At 48.7% G+C, this 17,149-nt stretch overlaps 5 protein-coding genes across 5 annotated transcripts; 2 read left to right on the top strand and 3 right to left on the bottom strand.

Moving 5' to 3' along the window:
• Nucleotides 1-4,108: 4,108 nt before the first annotated feature.
• On the top strand, nt 4,109-4,822 carry M438DRAFT_331377 (uncharacterized protein; the record flags this gene model as incomplete). Its single annotated transcript, XM_029903399.1, has 2 exons — nt 4,109-4,341; nt 4,399-4,822. The coding sequence occupies 2 exons, from the start codon at nt 4,109-4,111 to the stop codon at nt 4,820-4,822; spliced, it is 657 nt and encodes a 218-aa protein (XP_029764654.1).
• On the bottom strand, nt 4,665-6,260 carry M438DRAFT_84590 (uncharacterized protein). Its single transcript, XM_029910353.1, has one exon. The coding sequence runs from the start codon at nt 6,013-6,015 to the stop codon at nt 4,984-4,986; it is 1,032 nt and encodes a 343-aa protein (XP_029764653.1). The 5' UTR covers nt 6,016-6,260; the 3' UTR covers nt 4,665-4,983.
• Nucleotides 6,261-6,647: 387 nt separating this feature from the next.
• Nucleotides 6,648-7,614, bottom strand: M438DRAFT_331375 (uncharacterized protein; the record flags this gene model as incomplete). Its single annotated transcript, XM_029903398.1, has 2 exons — nt 6,648-7,397; nt 7,453-7,614. 2 exons carry the CDS (start codon nt 7,612-7,614, stop codon nt 6,648-6,650), a joined length of 912 nt encoding a protein of 303 aa, XP_029764652.1.
• Nucleotides 7,615-10,259: 2,645 nt separating this feature from the next.
• Nucleotides 10,260-13,866, bottom strand: M438DRAFT_351724 (P-loop containing nucleoside triphosphate hydrolase protein; the record flags this gene model as incomplete). The annotated part of the gene is made up of 2 exons (XM_029906741.1): nt 10,260-13,744; nt 13,800-13,866. 2 exons carry the CDS (start codon nt 13,864-13,866, stop codon nt 10,260-10,262), a joined length of 3,552 nt encoding a protein of 1,183 aa, XP_029764651.1.
• A 221-nt stretch (nt 13,867-14,087) lies between these two features.
• Nucleotides 14,088-17,096, top strand: M438DRAFT_288775 (uncharacterized protein). The gene is made up of 2 exons (XM_029901667.1): nt 14,088-14,311; nt 14,368-17,096. Exons 1-2 carry the CDS (start codon nt 14,135-14,137, stop codon nt 16,939-16,941), a joined length of 2,751 nt encoding a protein of 916 aa, XP_029764650.1. The 5' UTR covers nt 14,088-14,134; the 3' UTR covers nt 16,942-17,096.
• Nucleotides 17,097-17,149: the final 53 nt, after the last annotated feature.

Here is a 17,149-nt window from a genome sequence, read left to right as displayed (position 1 = left end):
CTATACGCTATAGCAATGTTCGAGTCTAGGTTACCCTTTAGCACCCTCGAGAGATTAGTTACTTTTAGCGAGTTTATTAAGGCTCTAAGACCTAACTTCTAGTTACTAACTCGATAGAAGCTATCTACAAAGCTCCTTAATATCTATAATAAGGACGTTAAAGACTAGGTTTAGCGAGTTATTAATACGCACCACTTAAAGGAAACTAAGGATCCTTACCTTAATACTATTAGCGACGAATCTATATCGGTGAACAGGGCTAGGATAGTTAACATCTCTATTAATACTAGCGATAGGTAGTTGTTCTACATTAAATGCGTCAATAGCGGTCCTATAACTTAAGGTGCTAATTATCTTAAGGATCTAATTAAACAAAGAGTTCTAGCACTTACTAAAGAGACCGGCGGCCTTGCTGCTTAGAATAGCCATTATATAGATACCTATAAAACATAGAGAAGTCTCTATCGACTAATCTAAAGCGACCCTAACACCGGCCATATGTTCTACGTCCTCTACGACTCGTATAGTATATAGCTCGTCGTCGGTAACCTTCTTAAAATTGACTATTATGCATTAGTAGCGAAGGAGGTAGTAGAAGTAAACAACTTTATAAGGAACTCGCTAAAAGTTTAGGCAAATCTATGCTATTAGGCAGATCGCGACAGTATTAGCATTAAGGCTCTAGCTAAGTTAGTCTTAACTCGATAGGGCAGTAAATACGCTACTCCTAATACACTTACTAATAACATTAGCACTCTAAGCTCGCCGTCGTTTATAGAGCGCGTAGACTTACTTAGATCCGAGGGTAGAAGGAAGGTTAGAGCCTTACTTAAATCGCTAAGCTTTTAGCGAAAGGCTCGTCTATTGCGTACGCTACTTAAGCCTCTACACGATACTTAAATTACTTTAGAAGTAGACCGCTTAACTGTCGGCATAGTAATACCTCGATAGCGAGACATTAGAGCTAACCTAGTTGCTACTAAAGGCCTCCTCTACAAACCGCAGATCTTAAAGGCCTTTAACGAGCGCTTTAAGGTTTAAACCACTAATATCTACTAGGCAGCCTTTACGCTTAACTATTATACCCCGTTAGCATATAGCACCTTCTTAAGCGACGAGAAGGAAGTAACTTATCGTTTCTTTAAGAGGCATGTTACTGCTAGTACGCTAGATAAGTATAACTAGTTCCTTAACGAATTTACTTATTTTATTAAGCGTAGAGGACGCACCTTTAGTCGACCCTCGGTCTAGGAACCGAACGATTAGCGATCATTTTAGATACTAATTCGATCTAAAGTCCCTTTTATTGCTTAACTCGCTATTCGGCTAGCACATATACCTACGAACTTAGTACCCTCTAAACGCGCCTTCTCGAGCATGAATTTTATTTAGAACAAGTTCCGTAATAAGCTCTTGAGTAATAAGACTAGCTAGCTTATTAGCATTTATCGCAACTTAAGAGCCCTTCGACGTAATCCTATCCTTAAGAAACGATAGAAATAGAGGGCTAAACAACGGCGAGAAATTGTAGAGGCAGATAGTAAGTAGAGAAAACGACTTCGACTAGCGCAACTTAAGCAGTTTATAACCCCCTTAGATAAACCGGTTAGTTAGTAGGACATAAATAACGACAAAGTAGAGGACCTTCTAATAGAGTCTCTTGTTTTCTATAATATATAAGCTATGCCTCTACCTCCTCGACCATTACATTAGGTTTAGCCTTAGAGGACTCCTCGTAAGCGGCCTTCTAGAGTACCTTCTTAATCCCCTTTAAAATAACAAACACCGACCCCTATAGGCATTTATTCCTCGCTAATTTAGTCGCCAATTCTAGACCCTCTAATGTCGCCATTACAACCTCTAATCTAGTCGCCATTATAACCTCTAATCTAGTTACTAATATATTAACAAATGTAGCCCTCGTAGCAGTTACTATATCTCCCCTTTTTAGTAGTCTTTAATAGCTTATCTATAGAATAACTTCTGTCTTTGACACCGGCACTAGTGCCTTAAAACCTTCGCTATTTATAGTAGTTCTCGAGCTTAATACAACAGAGCTTAGCACCTCTAACTTCCTTCTCTTAACCCTCTAATTTCTAGCCTTCTTAACTATATTAGCCTTCTTAACTATACCGCCCTTCGGAGCAGCCTACGCTCTTATACGACGACCCTTATGCTTACGCAGTATACTACGCATACTATGCTAATAAAGAAAACTAGAGACCCCTATTACCATTTAAGTACGATAGCTAGCCTTAGAGAAGTTAGAGATAGTTACCTATGTAAATATTTGAGTTGTCCAAAATCTGCAGTTCGGACCCACCAAAATGACGATTTAACTAGAGAAATCACCTGTTTCGCGGGGGACCCTCTAACATCACCAATATACGCACGGGACACCGACGGCGGCGACATGGCGGCCACTGTCGGCGACACCGACTGTCGCCGACTGGCGGTCTCAAATAACACCACTAGCTATCGGCCCCTCGTGAAACACTTCTGTTCTTTGTTTATCACTCGTGCATCTGCACAGCTATTGACAGATGCTATATCTCCCTATAAGGATTGGGATGGCTCCTTGTGCAGCCAAAGACAGTGCAAAGAATAGCCCGAGCATGCTCTCGTCTGTTGACATGCATCATCGAAGCATGATTGAGCCTCTAAACATGTCCCAAACTCTCGCCCAATCTGCCGAAGTCGCGCAGCTCGTATTAGCGCGGCTCATTTCCGTAGCAGCGAAAAATCTATGTCAAGGGAACCCATGTTTGCACAAAGGAGGGACTTTCGAACGCGAGATCCAGACACCCGCCCTCTCCGAGAGAAATGGCATCAACAAACAAGTCCATCTCCTCACTTTCCCCCTGTATAACGCTTGTCAATGCTCGTAACCAAATATCTCTCCAAGCTTCTATCAATTACCGTTATAGACGTTGGTGTGCCATTCGTCATGTTTGTAAACGTCGCACTTATCGATCGTGCATAATGTGCCGCATTATTGTACTTGGGTACATTTCGGCCGAATCCCGATGCATGTGGAGCCGCTTTGGAAATTGACATCTCTTTGGTAAACATCACCATCTTCTCCTCAGAACACAGCACTTCCTCACTGTTCACTGCTGCTATATCAATTTTCATGTTGACAAGAGAGTCACCAAAATGCAGGATCGGTTTGCATGTGTGAACAACGTCCAGTGTGGCGGCGTCTCACCGGAGGTCGTGGCATTTTCGGAAAGCTTTCTACGACAGCATCGCAGCATATGAGAGCTTGATCTTGTTCTGGGTTTGTATCCTTTATTTCAAGTCACAACGAGCTCAGAACGTGATGAGGAAGAAAGTATTATGAGTAGGTACGTCATGACGGCAAGATAAGTTCTCGAGCTCTGGCTTTTCTGCCGTTGGTCATTTTCGCACTTTCTCAGCCAACATCATGACGGAAAAAGCTCACCACAGTCAGCAGGCCACGTTTGTTCGCCTTCAGACATGCAAGCGACATGTCACCGACTATGAAATATCGTCCGCTCAATATCTCTGTATACGAAGGCATCTTGTCGTACGTGAAAATGATCACTCGAGGTGATCAGGGTGACCCCAGTCTCAAGTTCTTGCCAACTTCTCGAGGTATCCCAATCGGCACCTCGATGCAAGATGCATTTCAAATGGCCTGTCGAACACATCGGATACCATTGGGCAGGTGTAGACATATCGATTTGCAGATTTAATCTATGTGAAGCAGCATGAACTACGATTGGTTTGTGAAGTAACAACCATTGTCTCTGAGTCTAGGTCAAGACATGTGAAAACAAAAGACAATCAGAAAGACAGCACCTGCACAAAATCAGGGTTGTGTCTCGAGTCAGATGCAAGACATTGTCAGCTGTGCTATTGTTCAGCGTCAAGACAACGCACCGTGTTGTTTATCAACACCAAACTTTTCAACTTTCAGCTTCGCTTGCGCAAACAGATTCCTCTTCAAACCTACCACACAAACACTTAACCAAACATGTTCAACATGGTAAGCATTTTGAATACAGTACCACACTGCTTGTACCATCAACTAATACCCTTACGGATCAAAACCATCGTGTTGGGCGCCAGCCTCTGCGCCGCCATGCCTTACTCTGTCGACTTCCCATCAATCACACTCGACATCCATCCGACTTTCTCACACAACACGATCATCAAACCTGCTATGCCCACCTCTTCGTTCCCAAACCAAACTACATCCTACACCCTCGCCATCCACCCAACCTTCCGTGCCGTGGCCAACAACAATACCACCAGCAGCGCTCTAGGTGCCTGCGGTCTTGGTATCGGCGCCTGCCCTACAGGCCTCTGCTGCAGGTAAGCATCTCCATCCATTCTCTACAAGATTCCACAACTGACATATCCCCGTGATAGCGAATACGGCTACTGCGGTTCCAACTCGAGCTACTGCAACTCCAACTGCCAACCCGATTTCGGCACCTGCAATCTCAACACCACCACCACCACTCCACACTACAGTTTCTCCTACCAACCTCTGAGCACATCCATCTCCGCCACCTCGAACGACAACACAGGAGCTGCTGGCATTATCACTGATGATGTTGCTCCTGCTCCTTCGACTGTGGGGATCAACCACGCCCCTGAGAGCACCGGTGATGTGGATGTGCCTACGATCACTCTGCCTACTGTGACTGGTATCTCGTTTGAGCCTGTCAGTACCACTCATACAGCTGTTCAATCCACCTGGGCTGCCACGAGCTACGAAGAAGCTTCCATGATTACGGTCACTATGAAGAAGATCGGCTGTGCAGTTGACGCAACTTCTACCCAAGTTTAGAATTTGAAGGGAAGGAATGGGGAGGAAAAAGTCTTATGAGCATGCGACAGAAGTTGTTTCACGAGCATACGACAGAAGCTTTCTCATGAGCACATGACACGAAGGTTTCATGAACAGATGATATCAAGATGGAAAGTGAGGGCTAGGGGTTGCGTCCTTGATCAAATTGATTGCATTTTGATCCTCCTTGTTTTGTTCTGTACTCGGTTCCAACTGTAGTGATGGGTATGGGTATGGGTATGATGTCTAACCACAGCCCACAGAATCTGATACATCCAGTGCTTGCCTTCCAAGACGTGGAAGAGCATCTCGAAAGGTGCCATGACTCCAAGCACCATGATACCGACTCCGATCATTGCTCCCAAAATCGTCAGAATCCTGCCAGAGGGGTTATCTGCAAGACGGACCTTGACGATGTAATCGACGTTGGCGAAAAGGAGGCAGGCACTAGTGGCGAGTAGGAGGACGAAACCTGCAATCCAACCCATCCAAGCAAAGAATGGACTGAGTTCAGAACTGTCGTGATTCAATGGTAGAGGGAGGTTCTGGAGGTCGAGCCAGAGCATCATGTTCACCAGTCCATAAGCGCAGAACTTCAACAACATCTCCTCTTTGTGGTCCATCTTTCCTCCCAGGTATTTGGATACGATGAAGGCGGCAGGCAGTGCGAGTGTTTGGCACCAAAAGATCTGGTAGATGAAGCCTTTGTTGTCTAGGCAGCCTGAGAGAGCGGCCAATAGGATGTTGGCATACACGCCTATTATGGCACCGATATGGGCTCGCTGTCTTCCAGAATCTCCAGTACAATGGTCGTCTGACTGGAACACTGATCCGAGAGCTTCGAGACCGAATACAAGTAGCACCAGGCATGCGATGAGAAGGATGAGGCTGCCGATCCAGCGAGCGGCGATATCTAGGTCAGCAGTTGGAGATAGACCGCCCATATCGAGACATGCCAGGAGGATGGTGCACAAAGCATATGCTGCGGCCAACATGATGGCATTTTCTTTGGCTTTTGCTTGGTCTACAGGCGGAGTTGGTGGAGTTGAAGGGACGTCCGCAGTAGTCGACGCCTGATGGTATGTAGTGTTTGGCGTTAGATGATATGTCACGGTTGGTGCGTTAGGTGCCTGGTGATAGGTCACGGTCGGGGCCGGATGATAGGTCATGTTGGGTGCCTGATGGCATGTCATGTTTGATGCTGGAAGTATTCGATGTTGAAAGTGTTCGATGTTGGAGGTTTGATGTTGAGAGGTGACAACGAGAGCTGGTTGTCAGGCTTCATGGCAATGTTCAACTGGAAAGAGCTAAGGGATGACTCCTGCTGCTGTTAGAGGCGATTGCCTGTTGGCACTTGACTCATTCGTCAAGTTTTGAGCAACATCGCGCACGTGTACGTAAGCCATGGTGTCTGGAAATACGGAAGGACAGCAAAACCAACAAGAAAAATGTAATGAACCCCTGCCTTCCCGTGTGCTAAACTCTGTCACCCGTATAGCTATAGGATTGCACGATCGTGACATTTTCAGAGGCAGCCTCCGTTGAGAGCGTGGTAATTAGCGCCTCTCTGCGGATGATCATACCGATCTATTAAACATTGTGCATCTTCACAAGCCAGACTACTCCAGGCGTGGCCGCAGGAGATGGCTGGAAGTGACAGATGTTAGCATAAGGGGAGGGCAGAAAGCATCATAAATTGCCAGGGGTTCTCTATAAGTTGACTGCGGAGTATTGAGGCAACTCATGATGTCTTCTTCCTTCTAACCTAGTCTGGCAGGAGGATCCCCTGAATCTGCAAATAATCATCCCAATAGTATGTCCGACCTCAAACAACTGATGGCTCGGCTGGATTGACCGCTGAATACTCTGGAGAAGTCTTGAGAGCCTTGAGCAGCCAACCGGAGGTTCCAATGAAGTATGCACCAGGAAGGGCCCCAATCTCAATCAAAAGCAGTTTGTGCAAGATGGTCGTGTGCACAAAGTAATCGAAAAGTTTAGCCATGAGCCACATGACAGACATACCGCCGAGAGATCCGAAAGCAATGAGAAAGAGTGCTCTTTGGTTGTCAGACATATGTTTCTCGATGATAAAACCAGAGACTACAAAGAAAAGGCCAATGCTGACACCAAGGAGAAAACAGATGGCAACTCCCCAACCGAACCATTTCGGCTCGATCAGAGGATATAGATCGTTCTCAAGTGCGACTGGTTTGTTTTCGAGGTGGAACCATAGTAAGAGGTTAGCCATGTTATGACCAGCAACCTGAACAACCACTATTTGCTTGTCTTCTGTCATATTTTCAAAGCATGAAGAAGATCTAGCAAGACAGGTACAAGGTGCAGCAAGAAGCTGGAGCCAGAATATTTGGTATATCCAGCCTTTCTCATCGAGCGCGTGGGTTAGAGCTGCAAGCAATACGGCAATGGCAATGCCAAGCATAGCACCAATTCCAGCACGAATTTCCTCTGAGGCTGAGTCACCTGGAGGTCTTTGTGTATTGTCTTTCCCAAAAGTGGAGGCGTTGATACCAGCGAAAACAACGTAAGCGACAAGGTGAAGAAAACCGCAGGCTTCCTCAGACAAATAAGCGAGAATGGATGATGTGTCGGGACAGAAGAGGTCAAGATACACCAGCCCGAGACAGGATCTGAACGGCGACATAAATGATTGACATGTCTTTGGAACTGATGGTATAGGGGTTGACGACAGGCTGCTCCGGCTTTACTGATGGCAAAATCTGATTAGGAGCCGGTACGCTCTCGCGATCGGAATCATCCGAGTGGTTGCTCATCGTCGAGCAAAATGGTGTTGATTGAGCAAAGGAAGCAAGTCCAGCAGACTGAGTATTGTGAAGAAGACAGAAGGAGCGAGCACAGGACGGCAGCTTGGCCAAACCATCCTCCCTCGTGGCTTCCAAACGCTTTGAGCAAGATGACGCACAATATATCTGGGCAAGACTGGGTTTTGGCTGTGCACATCAGAAGCGTACAGTCTGCGTTTATTAGCGGACACTGTATACTCGGATCATCACCAAAACAAGCTGATGTTCTTTACTTTCCCCCGTCTCCCACAGCTTGCAAGAAAACCACCGTGCCTTCAGTCAAGCACTCGAGTTCATGCATTCGATGGCTCAACGGGGTTGATTGTCGAGTATCCAGGCCGAGGACTGAGCAAACTGGCGACATGAGACGATCCCGATCAGATGTTCGCCTAGTGGAGCAACGACTCCCATGCAAAACTGAATCTTTGTTCACACACAGATGCAGGAAGGTGTCAGTCAGCTGAGAAACGAGACCGATGATGAGGACACCACTTTTAGAACCAAGAAACAAGGTAGCCATCGGTGACAGAATGTGGATGACATTAGGAAGTATAGACAAAACGTCGATTGAACAGAGCTGAGAAGTCATCCTCGGTATCTGATAGCGGTCCGCGACCTCATGACTGGAGCTTGGTTGCAAGTTCCTCGTGGCTTTCGATGTTTTGAGCAAGATGACGTACAAGTTGCAGAATGAGATTTGCAGCATCTGAGTTGGACGTAGAATGTCTTTCATAATAGCAGAATGCTCAAATCGAGAATGAAGGCGCCTTGTTCTATAACACCACGAATCTCATCCCTGGATGCCTATTCATATCTCCTGCCTATTCGTGCAGTGCGACAGCCCAATGACTGGCTTGCGAGCATAGCTCTATCCTCCCCCTTCCATGCTTCAATCAAACTAGACTCTTCAGCGGCCAATCTTTATCACCATCGTCCACTTCAATGCGATGCTTTGACCGAACTCTACCGCAAACCAAACCAACAACCGATGTAACAAACGCCCCAGGCAATACAGCCGCTTGTACCAAAAGCCACCACTCCATAGACTGCATCTCCTTACTCGCACCCGAGAGCAGCATCCCAGCAACCGCCACAGGCATCCCCAAGAATCCTCCAACAATACAGCGAAAATCAAAGGGCTTGCCAAAGAAGACGTTGCTCAAACACTGTACTGACGTTCCAAGCGAGAAGCCAAGGCAAGGAAAAACGGCGAGGAGATCGAAGAGGAAGAGGAAGAGGAATACAACGGCGTCGTCGTGTTCAGAAGTGTCGACATCATCAGACGTCAGTATGATTTGGAGGCTCAGAGTGTAGGCACTGAGGAAGGCAATGAGGTATACTGCTGTCGAGAGTAGGAGTCCGGCGCCTGGTGAGGCGTCCATGCCAAAGAGTCTCTCGCCTGGTTGCTCTTGTGACTTCTGGATGGGTGTAATTACCATCTCCACACCGTCGACATGTGGCATTCCTCGATCAGACAATTCAGTGCGATGAGTTCTGGTGTGATGGAGCTGACAGCCGGTGCGATGAAGCTGACAGAATACGAGAGCTAAGGACGCGCCAGGTAAAATACCCGTTTGGGCGACGAAGATACAGTTTTGCGAAACCACTTCAGCCATTACGCCTGTAGTCCTGAAGACAAGACCGACAACGACGATCCCATACAACGCTCCAATTGCAGCAATGACCCTGGCTGTACGAGTACTTTTGTTCAGACAATTGCCAATGTAGTCGCTGATCCACCGAACAGTCCGGAAGCCAGAATAGATCATGGGCGATGTGATGAGCCCACTGGTCAAACCGCATATGGCCCACTCTCTTGAAGTACGCATAGAAAGGCCGTGCAGGTTGACGAAGTACCAAATCAAGTTGAAGGATATGTATTGCAGGAAATACAAAACTGCGCAGAACCACGGAGGAGGCCCTTGTGGTGGGTGTTCGCTGGGCTCGTCCTTGAATCCTGGTCTGATCGACGTAGTTGGGAAGACGAACGTGGTCGGGGCGGTGGATGTGGTTGGTGTAGTCGGTATCAGGGTTGCGGAGGAAGACGATGCTGATGAGAGGGTTTCAAGAGTGGAGACTGGCAATGCCTCCGGAGCCGATTGTCGATGGGGTTCAGGCATAATGTTGATTATTTGCTGATGTCAAAGATGAATGGAACGATGATCCGCTGAATATGAAGTGTGTCTAGAAACTGATGGTCTGGCGAGGAGAGTTGACAGAAAGCGAGATGTTTGTTAGCCCGAAATCTGGGAGGAGCGAATCACTGAGACCGTCGTCCGCAGAAGCTCTTTCCTCAATCGCACGAGCTTCGGACTTTCCCAAGACAGCACCGAGTAGTTCGCTGCTTACTGTACATCGACAGAATAAATTAATCAAGAGAAGCGAGCACAAGACTGGCCGCTACAGGAAAGCGATGAGGAGATGCTGTATCTGGAGCCATAGGTATTATATTAATTAGCAAATGATATCAGATTCTTAAATGTGCTCTCAGCTAGTTATGTATCAAGAAAGCATCATCATCTGCAACGACCATTGCAAAAACGTGTGCATGTAAGCCCCGTATCATGGTAAGCTAACTATGCACCTCTGCTGGCAAGTATCGGTCATTTTATGCATTACTCCATTTGCATATGAATATCGAGATCAGGACTGTGCAGTCGAGTCTCTGCAAGAGCGGCCTCGACGCGAGGCCAGTCGCCAGCTGTTTGCAAAGCGAGACCAAGATCGAAGTTGGGGTCAAACCACCGTTCTCGGCGGGTCAGCTGTCGTTTTCCACCTTCAAGAGCGCTGCGAGCAGCTCGGGTTGTCCGAGCACGTTTGCTTCCAGCGCCACTTGCCGAACCTTGACTACTACCCTGTAGCTTCCCACGATGTGTTTCGAGGGCGAGGTCGTAGGCTGCAATGCTTCGCACGTAGGGGGCTACATCAGTGACCACAGTATTGAGGGGACCATCGAACACGGAGTAAGCAAGACTTGGCGGACCGCTTGTCGGAGTAGTGATCATGGTAGCAACTGTGTCGAACGCTGACGAGATGTCTGCACGAGTGAGCCGGCGTGACGTGCAGCTTGGCGATTTTGACTCGATCACCTGGTTTATGAGGCTCGTAGGTGAAGGGTGTAGATGATTCGAGAAAACTTTACGGATGAGACGAGAGCCGGACACCGCAAGCTGAGTATCGATAGTGCTGTAGTCGAGGACCTCGGGAGTCTGAAGTAGTGCCATGCCATGGATGTAGCTCAGGCGTGTCTTTTGAGGCAGTTCAGGCTGCGTCGCATCTATTTGAACATCTTGCATGCCAGGAAGACCGACACGGCAGAACACGTCCATATCCCCGAGACTGTCAGATATGCTTGAGTATTCTTTGAGTGCGGCCATGCGTAATTGCGGATCCTGTGAAGAAAGCTGGTCGCTTGTGATATCTGAAAACAGCTGTTCGCGTGGATCAATCTCCCAGCCTTCCCACATCTCCTTGAGCAGTTCATCGCCCTGGGTGTCTTGTAGAGAAAAATCTGTTTCATGAGCCACAAATCCCATACCTGCTTGATATGTGTTCTCGCTGAAGACTCTGATGGGTTGACCGTATTCGTCGAGTCCTGTTCCAGTTGGCCATCTTGGGAAAATCCAACTCAGTCCTCCGCGAGGATCCCCAACTCCCATCTGACACCATAGCTGCAATTCGGCAATACTTGCACGTAGATCATGACTTTTGGCATCATAGAGCGTCGATACCGCGTCACGGTACAGTAAATGACCCTCTCGAGCTGCCAACAAGAGCATGTAATCTACAGCAATCTCTGCAGGCGTAGCTGACAAACGTAAAATTCCTTGACATGTGATAGCTTGGAGGGGTACAAGGTCCTCATCATTGCAGGTCATAATGATCGGTCGCTTCGAGTTTTGAAGCAAGGTAAAGATGGTGGACCAGAAGTTCTTGTCTTCCTCAAACATGATGTCGACTTCTTCAAGTAATATGAGGGACTGCTTTTGTCCTCGTGATGGCTTCGAAGATGACAACACCTTCTGAACCTGATCGACGCTCAGTTTCGGTTTCTTTTCTTGCTTCTTGGGTTGTGAAACTGATTTTGGTTTCGACGTAAAGAATGATTTCATGGTACCTTGGCGACCTGATTCGAGGTCTTTGTTAAAAGCATCTGAAAGTCGTCCAGCATCTTCATCAGCGGATGTGTTGCCGGTGTCACCAGAAATATTCTGCACGAGATGGTTCTCTACCATGTCCCCAATCTTGTCGAGCACGTCTTTACCACTTCTGCGTGAACCCGGGTTGATCTCGAATATCTCGAAACCCAACTCCTTTGCGGCAGCATGAACCATGGCAGTCTTTCCGCTGCCGGAAGGCCCACTCAAAATGACCGAATTCATGATTTGTGAGCGATTGGACTGGTTGCCGAAGTCGATGTCACGCACAAGAGATGGCTTCTGGCCTACTCTCAAAGGCAAGGTGCGATTCAACTCAACGAGTTCTTCTGCGTCATTGTAGAAGTCATCGTCGTTAACAATGAAATCATCCAACTCTGCAGCCTTCTTACGGCGTTTTTTCTTCGGTCCTCGTTCACGGTCCGCCTTGTCGTGCTTGGGGACATGAGAGCCGACTGTTTCGACTGCACTGATTGTCAAAGCCTTCATCCAGTCCCTTAGATATGTAGCTTCTTTTCCAAGTTGCAAAACCTGGGCCGCAAGCCGAGGTGAGTATTTCTGAGCCCAGGCTTGCACTTCTGATCGTCCTTGATCGAAAGGTGTGAGGTTATCTGACATCCCATGAAAGAGATCCTCGCAAGCTGGATGTGAATGATGGTGATGAGATCCCGATATTGATTCGAGCTCATCCACTAGAGGTTGAGCGTGAAGCTCGTTGCTTATCCACTTCTGAGCCCGAGAACCAGGAACGAGATGGCGTGTGGGAACGCGTAGCGAAGCAGGAGGATTGTGAAACCCATCTGGTCTTGGTGTGTCCTTTTGATGGAAATCAAGACCGCGTTCCACATGAGTAAGCGCACTCTCAGATGGGTCCAGGAGGGGTATTTTGTACTTCATTTTGCGAGTCGAACGAGGCACAGGGACTGACATGTCTCGTTGAAACCGGCCTGGGTGGTAATAAAACTCACCCCGTACGTGAGCATTGCCTTTTGATGGAAAGGGTGCTTCGACCATACCTGGTTGTTTGATAACGTTACGATCTCTGTTCGAACCGAACTGCGGGAAGCTTGCCGATTCGCTCACCGTCCTTGAGCCATTTTCTCGTGCTTGTGCTCGCAACTTGCCAGGGGTCACAGCCGAAGGCCTCCGCGGGCTAAGTATATGACTGACCTTTGGATCTAGGAATTTTTTCAGGGAAGCAGCAGGAGGTTGGGGGGTGTCTTTCGGCTTCCCAGAAAAGAATGGATGTGTTGGTTTCGAAGGATCCGGTTTGGGGGCCTTTGGCTTGGGTGGTGGGGCCATTGAAACAGGCTTCGGAAGACAGAAGGTCTCAGAGCCATCAAGGATACGCGCTATGCGTTGTCCCAGATCCTCGTCAGAGGAGTATTTTAATGCCACGACAAGCGTTTGCTTCTCTTTCTTCGGTCTTCCACGTTTTGATGACTTTTTGGTTGGAACATCTTCTTTGGCTGGTAACGGCTTAGCGGAAGGAGAGACCAGAGTACCACCAGTGCTCAGTTTCAACATCTTCCTCGGCGTCGTGCTCTTTGGGGTGCTCTGATGGCTAGGATTCGATTCAAGCTGCTGACTCGTGTTGTGGCATGTGTCGTCGGACTGACTGTTGGCAGGATGTGATGATGGGAGTGAAGTCGGGCTTGAAGGCTGAGGCACCATGTCTTCGGAGCCTCGATCAGAGATAGCGACATGATCGGGAAGGCTCAGCTTGCGTCTCTTGCGGCGTGTAGATGTCGTAGCCTCGATGGACTCGAGGTTCGATGCAGGCTCCGGCTTCTCCTTGGCCTTTCTGGGGCGAGTCTTCCTGCCATTGCCTGTCTCGGACACCAGTGAGGCTTCGGGTTGTGACGTGGAAGGATCGGCTCCAGGTGAGGTATCTCCAGGTAGAATTGAGTGCGCAATCTCGGGTAAGGATTGGGGAGCAGGCACTGCAGATGAGTGAGAAAAGTAAAGTTGTGTGGAAATGGTACAGTGAAGTTGTACCTTGGGGCTTTTTGAAGAAGGGATGCACACTCTTGTTCTGACCATCACCCATGACGCCGATGGTCATATGAGAGGGGTTGGAAGAGGTGCGTGTTGTGTACTGGCTAATGTCGCTCACTGCACAATCGTCACCAGAGTCTCGACTTGAGAACGACGCGTCTGCCCGATGCGTGTCGCGCCTGCCATTTCGGGCTTAACCATGCAACGCTGGTGTTATGTCCGAGAGCGGAGCAGACTAGCACCGAGCTTGGCATGAATCTTCAATTTTCTTGACAAGCAAAAGTAGTAGAAACACCTTGTCGCCATAAGGAATTTGTTCGCGCTACATCACACAAATGGCTGACGGAGCTGCCATCGAGGCTCCCTTTACTCTCGCCTCCCTTCCCAAACCCTTCGATTCCACTGTCGGAACAACCTTTGCCGCCCCTGTATTCGGACTCCGCGCCCAAAAATGGAGAAAGAGACCTGAGATTGTCGCAAGTGTCGACGGAGACAGCATCACCATCTACAATGTATGTCGCATACCAGAGGAACTCGCTTGGGTCATGCCGCTAACTCTCTTCCACAGGTGCGTAATCCGCGCCTGGTAACGTCGTATGCTCTTCCTCCTCAGACTCGTCTTCTTTGTGCGCCATGCTCCATCTACCGCAAGATTACGGGGCGCAAAGCCGCACAGAGAGTAACATACGCTGTTCTTGGTCACACAACTGGAAAGAAGACCGAGGTCGTTTGCTTCACCGAGGACACAATCGCCGACTCGACCGACCTTTCTGCCGACCAGCAAGTCAAGACAAGCTACCAACTGCCCACCTCGACCAGCACAGTCTTCGCCGTCCACGCTCTTGCTTCACACTCGGATAACGAGACTCTTGGACTTGCTCTGGACATCGCTGTCACCTACGCCGATGGAAGTGTCGAGTGTATCGCTGGCGACCTTCAGCAGAAGAGATGGGATGCAGATGCTGCTCAGACTATAGTCATGGCCGACTCTGACGCCGTGTCTTCGTCCGTCAAGGTCGAATATGCTACCGTCACTGATGTGACTTCAGCTAAGAAGGGTCTGCTCAAGAGCAGAGAGGACGCTTTGGCCTTGATCGGAGGTGCTGTCAGTTTGGACAATTCGACCGAGCTCAACATGCCACTTCTGGCTTTGGTCACCGTCGACGATCAGAACATCCGCCGCTTCAACCTCTTTTCTTTGCCTTCTAGATCAAAAGACTTAATCACTAGTGCTCACCAAGGTCTCCGTCATCTTTTCAGCTACGAGCTACCAACCACGCCTTCTTCAGACAAGGCTACCTTTTCCCTGCAATCATCAGCTGGCAAATTGCACCAGATGCTTTCCGGTATCATCACCACTTACGACCTTTCTGGCACCGTCCCCCGAGTGCTTTCCGTTCTTACTCCTCATACACAGGCTCACCAAAGCTTCGTCCGCATTTCTGCCGCCCTTGTCCTTGCTGCTGAATCTACCTCCTGTGCTATCTACGACACCAAGTACAGCTCCTTGCAGGCTGCCTTGTCTCTCGAGAGTGATCCTCTGGAGTCAGCTGGCGACAAGAGAAAGAGAACCGATGGCGCTACTGAGGGATCCCTGAACTTTGTCACTTTCTTTACTGACCTCGGCCTCGCGGTAGCCATCTCTGGAAACGCCCTTGTTGGCTTGCAGATCAACCTCTCGGCGACCGCCTACAAGAAGTCAAAAGCCAACACTAGTCTTCTCATCAACTCTCTCGGCAAGGGTTCAAAGAAAGCACTTGTTGCTGCTCCAAACTCCGAACTATCCTCTCAGGAATGGCAGAGCTGGAAAGAGACCGTCGACTCTCTGGTCGACTCCGATGTAGCCGCACTTGAGCGTTTCCTCGCAGCCGAGCTCGAATTGGCTTCCACACCCAAACAACACAAACCATCGGCCCCCAGTTCAGAAGAGCAGGATGGTGAGGATAACAGGATGTGGCCTGTAAGAGACGCTCGGTTCCTGGTTCAGAAAACCGAAAGGCGCAAAGCGGTTTACCTCCTCAGCAAAATGTTTGCTTGGAACGACACAACCAGGGACGAGCAGAGTTCTATCTCTATGAACTTCTTTACAGCGAACATCTTCAGATGGCTTGCCACTACTGGATACATTTCCGCCATGGAAGTGGAGAGGGCCTTGCGTGAGACAGGCGCTATACAGTCTACGGCTTCAAGAGTTCGTCCTGGCGACATCATGAGGGCAGTGAACGAACTTGACCCAGAGATGCATGTCATGCACGAGTGGTTGAGCTGGCCCGTATATCTGGACCTCGAGGAAGTCATCGTCGCTCTGGCGTCTCTTGTCAAGTCTCTCCAAGGACCAAGCCCCGCTGCAGTCGCTAAGCTCATCACCAGCAAGAGTGAAGATGCTAGCAACGAATTGGAGACTGAAATCCAAGTCGAGTCTGAAGCCGCAGAAGCCGATCTCGAGTTTGCCTTGTCAGCTCTTGATAATGGTCTAAGTGTCCGCAGCGCCTCATTCCGCACAGTTTTTACTCGTCTGCATTCATTCCCCTCCCGCAGCATTGTCGAGACACTCCGCACTCACCTTGCACCCCGCGAGGTTGTGTTCTTCATTCAGATCCTTCGTATTGAACTCGCAGACGGCGGTTGGACATCTCGTTACACCGATGTTGAAATTGCCAACAGGCCCGAAGACGCAGGCTCACCCAGCGACCACTCAATCGCTATCATCAGCAACCTTCTCAACTGTGCCATTGACTCTATTGGCACATCTGGCTGGCTTGTTGGTCTCAGTGGAGACCCAGAACTCCAAACTGATGATATGCTCGAGACACTCGGAGCGGAGACTAGTGCTGCTCTCGAGACATGTATCGAGGCTTGTAGCTTTGGTGTCTTCTTGAACGACTTTGAGCGTTTCAGCAACACAGTTCAAGCTTCTCAGAAACAGACGACGATCAAGAAGGTCGACCCCATCAAGACGCCTGGTTTCGAAGAGACTCCTCTTGCTGTGGATCCTGTTCTTCCTCTGGGCTACAAGGCCCAAGGGCCCGCCAGTAAGATGCGTATGACAAGCACTGGTCAGGTCGAGAAGAGCAGGGGTCTTCGTGGTAAGGAGTTGTCTATGCGTGTTGGCAAGTACTCTCTGGACAGAATCGTTGTCTAAGCATTGCATGGAGTAGACTACATGGATGGAAAAGATTTAGCTGTATTTACTTAGCGAGGAGTCACTGGATAGGAAAATCATTGTTTCTCATATGCATCCATTCATCTTCTGACTCGTAACTTTCTATATCGCTACCCACTGCATTTATGGTCCACCAGATTCTATGATGTCATTGCTTACCACTCGAGTCCGCGGCAAGCACGGTCAC

This window comes from Aureobasidium pullulans (genome assembly GCF_000721785.1).
Source record: "Aureobasidium pullulans EXF-150 unplaced genomic scaffold scaffold_2, whole genome shotgun sequence".
In the NCBI taxonomy this organism is placed as follows: Eukaryota; Fungi; Ascomycota; class Dothideomycetes; order Dothideales; family Saccotheciaceae; genus Aureobasidium; species Aureobasidium pullulans.
This window is presented reverse-complemented; position numbering and strand designations above follow the sequence as displayed.